Below are 10538 nucleotides of genomic sequence, written 5' to 3' on the forward strand. Positions count from 1 at the left end.
GGACAGAGATGGCTCAGGTGGGCCCACCCGGGTCCCTGGGGGTCCTCAAGGTCCTGGGAGGTGCTGGGGGAAACTGGGGATACACGCTTGAGATCCCAACAAAGGAGCTCAGGGCCCCAGGAAGAGGAAAGCCAGGAATGACTGCCACAGGCTTGCACAGAAGGAGGAGCCTGTCCGCGGGACAAAGGGCAAGGGACGCCATCACCAACACACAGGGCGGAAACTACCCCTACACATGCCCGGAAACCGCGCCGCCCCGACCGGAAGCGCGGCGCCGCTCTGGCCGCAGGCACTCGCTGGTCGCGTCGCGTCCACGCAGCCCGCAGGGCTGACCCTCCAAGGAGGCGCGTTTTAATAACCACGTGTCCTCATCCAGGTGTGACAACGAAATGCAGCACGTGACCCCGGAAGGTGGGGACAGCTACAAAAACACGGGACAGGTAACAAAGCGGTGATGGGTGTGATGGGGGTAACATTCCTCCGCAGTGGGTGTCCTGGCTCCGATCGCTCCTGCGGTGTCGTGGGAGAACATCCCTCAGTCCAGGAAATACACACGCCAGCGCTTAGGGCCACGGGGCCCGCGTGTCCCACCGCGCCTCGGACGCTCCCCGAGCAGTGCGCACTCGCGGGATTCACACGGACCGAACTTACGGGCATCCGGATAAAGGTCCACGGCGGTCCCTCTGCTATTCTTGCAAATTTCTCTAAGTTGGAAGGTATGGATCAAAGTTTTAAAGTCACTAAAAAACTCCAGTGGGTTCAACATCCGTTCTCTCCCCTTGGCGCCGGAGAACGAAGCCCACGCTCCTCCCGGGCCTCCCCGTGCGGCCCAGCTGCCAGCTGCTGCCTCATCGCCCGGCCGCGCCCGCGGGTGCCGGGGCTTGCTCTGCGCCTGCCGGCTCGCGGCGGGGACGCGCTGAGGGCAGGGGCGCGGGGGCCCAGAGGACGCTCAGAGAAAGCAGGCGCTGAGTTCCCTTGCAGCTTGGAAACTGGACGCACGAATGAGCGGCTCCGGCTCCGGTGCCAGCGGGAAGTGCTGGAGGGCGCACGTGGGTGTCAGAGCGGTCTGGGGGCCACACCTTTATTGACGATTGCATTATCCCAGTAAGCCTCCTGCGCACGAGGGTCGCCCACACCAGGGCCTCCCGGGCCTCCCCCCTGCGGGTTCAGGCTCTCCCGGAGGAGGCTTCTGCCGCAGCGTCAGCGATCACGCTCTCCTCCGACTGTGGGTGGGGAAGGGCGGGATCCCGATCCCATGTCAGGCTGGAGCGAAGCTTGGGGCCAGACTTCGTAGATCGGAGAGTGTCCTCCGAGGACACCCGCAATGAGGACCGCGAAGAGATCCGAGAGCCCTCGCGTGACCGCGGCAGCGACAGGGTCCGGGAAGCTGCGTGTGACGTGGTCAGGGATGGGATCCGGGAGCCCAGCTTTGAGGCGGCCAGCGATGGGACCCTGGAGCCCATGCTCAATGGCACCAACGAGAGGGCCCGGGAGGCCGCGCGCGACGGGACCACGGACGGATCCTGGGAAGTCGCGCGCGACGGGACCACGGACGAGGCCCGGGAGGCCGCGCGCGACGGGACCCCGGATGGAGCCCGGGAAGTCGCGCGCGACGGGACCAAGGACTGGGTCTGGGAGGCGGTGTCCGAAGGGTCTATGGGAGCAGCTGATGAGCCGTGGCGCGAGGTGGGCTGGGAGGAGGCCGGCGGCTGCCAGAGCGGCGGGCCTCCGGGGCCCCTGGGCAGCCAGCCGTGCACACGCGCCAGGTCCCGCGTGTCCTCGTGCTCGCGGTGCAGCTGCTCGCGCTGTTCCAACAGCTGGCGCCGCGTGTCGTGCAGCAGCTGGGTCCGGCGGAGCAGCCGCAGCAGCTCCTGCCGCAGGCGCCAGTTGTCCGCCTTGATGGCCTGCGTGTGCACAACGAGCGCGCGCGCCGCCTCCCGCTCCGCGCGCCGCGCCAGGGACTGCACGCGCTGACGCGCCTCGCGCTCGAAAGCCGCCTTGTCCTCCTGGAAGCGCCGCTTCACGCGGTGGAGCAGCTGCGTGTGCTCCACGCGCATATGCAGCAGCTCGCGCTCCAGCACCCGGATCCGGGCCAGCTGCTCCAGCTGCAGCACCTGCGGCGGGGGCGCCGTCAGTCCACCCTCCCCTCCCCTGCCCCCGGCCCGGCTGCCCGCCCGGCCCGGCTGCCCGCCCAGCCCCGCCGCACCCCGGCCGCGGGCCCGCGCACTGGCCTTGTAGGGCTGCAGTTCCTGCACCTGCCGCGCCATCTGCTCCGCGCGCGCCTCCATCTCCAGCAGCTGCGCGCGCACCCCGTCCTCGCGCCCGTGGTAGAGCGAGGCCAGTTCCGCCCGCTGCCAGTGGATCTGCGCCAGGTCCACGCGGTTCTGCTCGTCCAGCCGGACGATGGCGTTGGCGCAGCGCTGGGCGCGCGCGCTCACATAGCTGGCGTAGAGCCGGTTCTCCTCGCGCAGGCGCAGCGCCTCGCGGTCCAGGAAGGCGTTCTCCTGCAGCACCTGGTCCACGCGGTCCTCGCAGGCCTCCAGCTGCTCCGAAAGCAGCGCGTATTCGCGCTGCAGGTACTGCGCGCGCTCCGACAGCGGCTGCTCGGCACCCGCGCCCCCCGCACCACCTGGCTGGCTCCCCGCGCTCGGCCCGCGCTTTTTCTTGGGCGCCATGGGTTGGTGCCTGGCCCTCCAGGACTGGTGAGAGCAGCGACCCTGGCCCCTCCCCCTGCTTAGCCCTTCCTCTTTCCCTCCCTAAATATTCTAGGCTCCAGGCCCAGGGGAGGGAAGCGTCTCAGGGTCACGAGGCTTTGGGGGAGGCAGATCGGGGCTTTGGGTCTCGGGGGTCAGGGCAGCTTTGCCAGCCTTCACCCGGGGACTCCCCCTGGGCCTTCGCTGTCCGTCGGGATGCTCCCAACATTAGTCATGTTGCTGCTCGGCGGCCATGGTCTCTATGGAGACAGAACCTAGTCGTCTTCTCCCACCCCCACCCCGTTACTTGGCGATGGCCAACTCCTTGATTCCGCACAACTCCCTCGAGAATGCGCCCCCAGAGATAGGGCCTGAGCTGACAAGACTGGGCTTCAGGCGGACTTTGGAAGTGCTTCTGAGTCTCACAGGCCCCAGCAGCGCCCTTCGCCTTTGGTCCATCGTTGGGCCGTCTCCCGGGTTGCCCCCGACTCGAGGCGGAGCTTCACCACATTCCCCGCCTTTCTGCCTTTCCGGAGTGAAATCTCTGTGTTGTCAGGAGGGAGCGCTTCCCTGGACCACTGGCCTCTCCAGGGTCCCTTGCTTTCCTTGAGCATTTCGTGATTCCTTCCGTGAGGCCCCCATGGGAACTGCGGTTCCTGAAGTGTGGAGTCCGTTGGGATGCTGAAGAGCGTTTCTCTCTGAAGTTCCTAAGCCCATGAGTGCGGCACGCGCTCAGCTCATCTGTGGCTCTGCAGCTGGGTAGCTTCCCTTTGCCTTGCGCCCGGATGGCTGGAGGGCACAGGGATCCACCAGGGACTTGGCACTTTCTTTTTTTCTGTTGACTTTGTGGATACATCATTATTATTGAAACCATCCCTGTAAACTTTTTAATCAGGGAAGGGAGGGGAGGAAGGGAAGCTCACTCAGTGCTAATCTTGAGGCCACCCGCCTTCCTACCCCTTCCTCAAACTATCATTGTTATCTATAGAGCAGTTATGGGGAACGCTAAACATTGTAAAATGTGAAGTTTTCTATTTGATAGCTCCTGAATACCCATGAAACGACGGACCCAGCTGGCCTGAAGCATCCCCATGAGGAGCTGATGCACCAAATAACGGAGGGTCCACATGCTGATGACTTCATCCTTTTTTCCTGCCCAATTGATGACCCCATTTTACAGCCCCTAACCCTTCACAATCCCCTTAAAAACCCCAGCCGAGAACTCAGGGAGACAGATTTGAAGGTCCCTCCCATCTCCTTGCTCATTGCCCAGGGATCATTACACTGTTTCTCTGCTGCAGACTCTGCTGTCCCGGTGTATTGGTCGTTACTGCACAGCAGGCATTGCAGCCTGTTGGTCGTGTAGGATCTGCCTCTGTCTTCACCAGTGGTCCCCAGCTCCCATCCTGTTAGATGCCTCAGGAATGGGTGCATTCAGCATCCTTTGACACACAACATCAGTGTACCCCTATTTTGTGTCCTGACATTGTAGAGTTGAGTTTCTGTTCCGTTTGTCCACATTTGCTGGGATGTGGGCAGATTTGAGGATCCTTGACTTGTAGCATTGTCAAAACCACATTCGCGCAGAGGTTTGTGGTGGAGACCGTCTCAGGAAGTCGGTTCTAGAACCCTGGTGGCTCACAGACATGGCAGGGCTGGCTCTGATCAGCTAACCTGCCTGAAAGGTGCAGCAGCGCTTTTTAAAATTACCAACATGATTGAAGCATTTTACTCCTTGTAAAAAAAAATGTATTTTGTAAGTAAAAGTAAGAGGACACAGACTACCAAACAAGTCAGTCTATTTAGCATTAACATTGTAAGGGGACATTGACTCATAAACTCCTAAACTGCATCTGAATGTTGGCTTTAATCTATGGGCTTTTAATAGGAAAATGGTGCCTCTCTGTTCACAGAAAATTGGGAAAAGACCACATAGAATCATGAGAAAGATATTACCTGCATCCTGGCAGCAGGGTACCAACTGCAGTGGGTAAGGGGCAGGCTCGTGTGCAGGGACCTTTATCCACAGTGGGGCCTCCGGTTCCTTGCCATGGCCCTACCCCAGTGCTCTCCATCCCGATGCCCTCATGCCTTGTGGGGGGTCACTGTCCCCATTTGACAGATTGAGAAACTGAGGCAGCAATAGGCAGAGGTCCTGCACTGTATGTGGAGACAGAATTCACTTTCTGTGACACAGCTCCCACCCTTGGGGGCCTTCCCAGCCCCATCTGCAAGTGGGGTGCTGGTCTTTGTCCCCCCAGGACCCCCAATCACACCCCCCCTCAGAAACAGGCTGGCAAGCTGGAAAGGCCCTGGAAGAAGGCACCGTCTGCTCCCTGTGAGGCCCTCCCCACCCACAGCTGGCCCAGCCTCCCTCCTCCCCTGGTAGCTGGGCCATCCTCCCTTCCCAACCCCTAAGCCGGGCCAGTCTCCCTCCTGCCCCAAGCCCCTTATGCTGGGCCCTGCTGGGGACCCTGAAGGCTGCAGCACAGGGGTGCGTTGAGTCTGCTCCTGGGAGGCTGCTCCCGAAGGCTCACCCCCCACCCCCTCACCCCCGCTGTGCCCCTGTCTTCCTGCGCCTGCTGCTTTGCATGTCCTGCCCAACTCACCTCCTGAGCCAGGGGTGAGCCCCCTGCTGAGCACAGCCACAGGGCTGGGGCTATGTACCTGGCCCTTGCTGAGCTCTCCCAGCCACCTCTGTTCCCATTTAACAGATGGAGAAACCAAGGCAAGGTGAGTTGTCCAAAGCCCCCTGGGAGCACTGGGGCTGTGACTTGGACCTTGATGGTCTCCTCCCACTTCTCTCCACTCCCTTTGGGGGGGTCCCCTTCCCCAAGCTGCCCTGTGCCCTGGGACTAGCACATGGCCAGTGCTGCAACCCATCCATGTGCCAAGGCTGCCCACCCACTTGGTAAGGTCAGCTCCACCTGTGGAGTTGAGGGTGGGCTGAGCCCACATGGGAGCCCAGGACCCATGGGCAGCTCCACCCTGTGCACCCTACCCCTCGTGCAGCAGCTCAGAGCTGGTAGTGATGGCCCAGGGGGAAAGGGGAACGATGGGCTGTGGTTGGGGTCAGGCGCTGGGGCCCCAGTCCTGTTCGTTTCTGTGCCCTGGGCCCAGCTCAAGCCTGTCCTCTGCCCCATATCCCTGGCAGGCCTTACCATACCCACCCACCAGGGCTGGCATAGGCAAGGGTGTTTGAGGCAAAGATCCTGCTCCCATGGCCAGGTAACTCAGAACCCATGCCAGATCTACACAAGTCCCTCAACCAGTCCCCGATGGAAACTTCAGTCCGAGGCCGTGACGTGCATCAGCTCACAGTCACAGCTGCCCCAGAGAAGGCGCTCTGCCCTCTGCCTGTCCACAGCACTTCTCTAGGTATGAGCACGAGGCCGGAGCCAGGTCATTCCTGGTCATCCCTGCCCAGGCCAGTAGGGGACTGGGGTGTGGTCCAGGTGGGCCTTCATGGGGGGGTCACCTGCCTCTGAGGAAGAGGATGACCAAAAGGAGGGTGCCCAGGATTTGGAGCCCCTATACAGGCTTTGATGATGACACCTCCACTCAGCTCCAGAGACATCCCTGATGCAGCCATCAGGGTGCCCAGCTGGGGACATGCATCCTTGGGGACCCTCATTTCTGAGTCTATGCCTCCAAATCTATGATGTCAGAGACAACCATGTCCACAGCTGGCATATGTCGCCACAGAGGGTTTCAAGTAAGTGACTGGAGCGACCAGCGTGGGTCACCTGGGCCACCTGGGTCTATAGCCCACACCCGGAGTAGGAGAGAGGGCAGGGCCATTTTGGAATCCACCAGGGAGAGGCTGTGCATGAGATGGGATGGGTGGTGGGCCATGGCTATGGTGCAGGAGGGGACAGGGCGGGGTACCCTCTCAGACTGATACTCAGAGGTAAGGTAGGGTCTTGGCCCACACAATGGCACACCGTGGTGCCCTCATGGAAGAGGGCGGGGTCCATGCATGGGGACTGTGACAGCTGGGAGATGGGAGACAAGGGAGTTTAGTTTCCTGGATTACAGGAGGCTGGGGGTGGGTGAAGCAGGAGGCTCCAGACACAGTTTCACCGGGGTCTGTGATCCAGACCCCACCCTGTGACTCTGGGCCTCCTGGGTGATGACTTTCCCCCAGACCTCACCCATGATTTCCCCATGGATTGGTTAAAAATTCAATACAAGGTCCAGGTCAATAATGCACCCAAAATAAAGCTGAAAGTTAGAACTGCATGCAACAAAACTTACTGTGACTTACCCCGGACGTGGTGGCTTACGCCTGTAATCCAGCAGTTTGGGAGGCCAAGGCAGGTGGATCACATGAGGTCAGGAGTTCGAGACCAGCCTGGCCAACATGGTAAAACCCCGTCTCTACTGAAAATACAAAAATTAGCAGGGTGTGGTGGCGAGTGCCTGTAATCCCAGCTTCCTGGGAGGCTGAGGCAGGAAAATGCTTGAACCCGGGAAGCAGAGGTTGCAGTGAGCTGAGATCGAGCCATTGCACTCCAGCCTGGGTGACAAAGCAGGACTCCGTGTCAGTAAGTAAATAAAAACTTACCGTGATTTAATAATAAAACTATTGACAAAATTTACATCGGCAAGAATATTTGTACAAGGGAAAGTTGGACTTGGTAGAAATAGCGGCCCCAACAGAAACCACGTAATAACAGATTTAAAAAATCCAACTAGGCTGAGCAGAGTGGCTCATGCCTGTAATCCCAGCACTTTGGGAGGCCAAGGTGGGCGGATCACTCGGGGTCAGCAGTGAGCCAGGATCATACCACTGCACTCTAGCCTGGGCAACACAGCGAGACTGTCTCAAAGAGCAACATCCCCCACCCAACTAATGGACAAATCAAATGTCTACTGGAAAGTGTATCTGGCAAAGGATAAACCCAGGTGAAAATAATGGCAGCAAAATGAAAAAGGGAAACAGAAAAAGTTGGAAATGGTTTAATTTTGCCAAGTAGAAAACTGATTTCATAATTCAGTGTAGTGAAGTTCACTCTAAAGAATATTTTTCTGCTGGGCGCGGTGGCTCAAGCCTGTAATCCCAGCACTTTGGGAGGCCGAGGCGGGTGGATCACAAGGTCAAGAGATCAAGACCATCCTGGTCAACATGGTGAAACCCCGTCTCTACTAAAACTACAAAAAATTAGCTGGGCATGGTGGCGCGTGCCTGTAGTCCCAGCTACTCAGGAGGCTGAGGCAGGAGAATTGCCTGAACCCAGGAGGCGGAGGTTGCGGTGAGCCGAGATCGCGCCATTGCACTCCAGCCTGGGTAACAAGAGCGAAACTCCGTCTAAAAAAAAAAAATAATAAATAATAATAATAATAATTTTCTGCACTGGGCAAGGTGGCTCACACCTGTTATCCCAGCACTTTGGGAGGCCAAGGTGGGTGGATCATGAGGTCAGGAGTTCAAGACCAGCCTGGCCAATGTGGTGAAACCGTGTCTCTACTAAAAATACAAAAAATTAGCTGGGCATGGTGGCTTGCCCCTGTAGTCCCAGTTGCTCAGGAGGCTGAGGCAGGAGAATTGCTTGAACCTGGGAGGTGAAGGTTGTGGTGGCCGAGATCAGGCCATTGTATTCCAACCTGGGCGACAAAGCTAGACTCTGTCTCAAAAAAAAAAAAAAAATAAAAAAAAAAAAAAAAAAAAAAAAAAAAATTCTGATTTTGCTAAAAATTCACTGGTGTTGGTATAATTCTACTTATGAGTCCCATTCTCAGGGGCAGAGTGTCAGGGTCAGGACTTCCTCTCCTTGGGGTTCCTCAGGGAAGGTGAAGAATGGGGGCACTGGCCTGCCAGTCCTCACCACTGTTGGTGTTGGGGGCCAGCTGGGCTTCCTTGCTGCCCCTGGCAGCTGCATCCCAGCCAGCCTGAGCTGCCCTGCAGTCCCTTAAGAACTGGCTCTTCTCCATCAGTTCTACGAAGGCTCCTACTATCCATTGGCATTTCCTGTATTAAGCACCGTCAATTGCCTTCCAAGCCTTGCTTTGGGGACATGCCCCATATTCTGATACGTTATGATTTTGTTATCTTTCAGTACAAAATAGTTTCTAGTTGACCTTATGATTTCTTTGACTTATTGTTTATTTGGAAGTGTATTGTTTAATCTTGAAATCTTTGGGGATTTTCTAAATGCCTTTCTGTTATTTATTTCAAATCCAATTTTGTGGGATAAGAGAACATGATTTATATTATTTGAATTCTTTTTTTTTTTCTTCGAGACACAGTCTTGCTCTGTCACCCAGGCTGGAGTGCAGTGGCACGATGTCAGCTCACTGCTACCTCCACCTCCCGGGTTCAAGTGATTCTTCTGCCTGAGCCTCCTGTGTAGCTGGGATTACAGGCTCACACCACCACGCCTGGCTAATTTTTCTATTCTTCATATAGACGAGGTTTCACCATGTTGGCCAGGCTGGTCTCAAACTCTTGACCTTGTGATCTGCCCACTTCAGCCTCCCAAAGTGCTGGGATTACAGGCATGAGCCACCATGCCTGGACTCTACAAAAAATTAAAAATTAGCTGAAGATGGTGGCCTGCACCTGTAGTACCAGCTACTCAAGAGGCTGAAGTGGGAAGATCATGTGAGCCCAGGAGGCAGAGGTTGCAATGAGCCGAGATCACGCCACTGCACTCCAGGCTGGGTGACAGAGCTAGACCCTGTCTCAAAAAGTAATAGTGATAAAAATAAGGTGCATTTCCTGTATAGTTGTATAACATGTAATTAATATATGTATTATGTTTATTTTTTTGTTTGAGACGGAGTTTTGCTCCTGTTGCCCAGGCTGGAGTGCAGTGGTGCCATCTCAGCTCCCTACAACCTCCACCTCCCGGCTTCAAGCAATTCTCCTTCCTCAGCCTCCCAAGTAGCTGATATTACAGGCATATGCCACCATGCCTGGCTAATTTTTATATTTTTAGTAGAGGCAGAGTTTTACCATGTTGAGCTGGCTGGTCTCAAACTCTTGACCTCAAGTGATTCACCTGCCTGAGCCTCCCAAACTGCTGGGATTACAGGTATGAACACTGCGTCTGGCCTATAATTTTATAAACATGATATTTTTGTAACAATTTTGTATAATTAAGGCAAAGTTGTATATTTTGATTTTTTAAAATAAGGTCATAATACTCTCTGCCTTTTAATTGAAGTATTTAGATCATTTATATATAATATCATAATTTAAATGGTAAATTTTTAAGTTGGCTATCTTACTATTTGTTTTCTTTTTCTTTCTTTTTTTTTTTTGAGACGGAGTCTTGCTCTGTCACCCAGGCTGGAATGCAGTGGTGCAATCTCGGCTCACTGCAACCGCCACCTCCTGGTTTCAAGTGATTCTTCTGCCTCAGCCTTCCCAGTAGCTGGGATTACAGGTGCCTGCCACCACGCCCGGCTAATTTTTTCTATTTTTAATAGAGACAGGGTTTCACCATGTTGACTAGGCTGGTCTTGAACTCCTGACCTGAGGTGATCAGTCCGCCTCAGCTTCCCAAAGTGCAACCTCCACCTTCCAGGTTCAAGCAATTCTCCTGCCTCAGCCTCCCAAGTAGCTGGGACTCCCAAAGTGTTGGGATTACAGGCGTGAGCCACCGTGCCCAGCCCAAATAATATTATACTATTAATATTGTATATATAACGTAAGAACCTTACAGTATATATTCTCACGTTATTTTGTAATAGTATAAATGTATATTTCCATTATCCCCTTTCCCTTTTGCTATTGGCGTCGTGCATTTTACTTCTATAAGTTATAGTGCACAATAGATTGTCTATTTCTCCTTTAGTCAACTGGGCTGGGCGTGGTTCTGCGAGGAGGTGGGCCGTGTG

General features: G+C 55.8%; 1 protein-coding gene across 1 annotated transcript; it reads right to left on the reverse strand.

Annotated features, from left to right (window-relative positions):
* Positions 1–663: 663 nt before the first annotated feature.
* CCDC166 (coiled-coil domain containing 166) lies at positions 664–2675 on the reverse strand. Its single transcript, XM_017511555.2, has 2 exons — positions 2232–2675; positions 664–2114 (listed from the first exon to the last, which is right to left on the reverse strand). The coding sequence occupies exons 1-2, from the start codon at positions 2673–2675 to the stop codon at positions 1167–1169; spliced, it is 1392 nt and encodes a 463-aa protein (XP_017367044.1). The 3' UTR covers positions 664–1166.
* Positions 2676–10538: the final 7863 nt, after the last annotated feature.

This window comes from Cebus imitator, unplaced genomic scaffold (assembly GCF_001604975.1).
Source record: "Cebus imitator isolate Cc_AM_T3 unplaced genomic scaffold, Cebus_imitator-1.0 Scaffold449, whole genome shotgun sequence".
NCBI lineage: Eukaryota > Metazoa > Chordata > Mammalia > Primates > Cebidae > Cebus > Cebus imitator.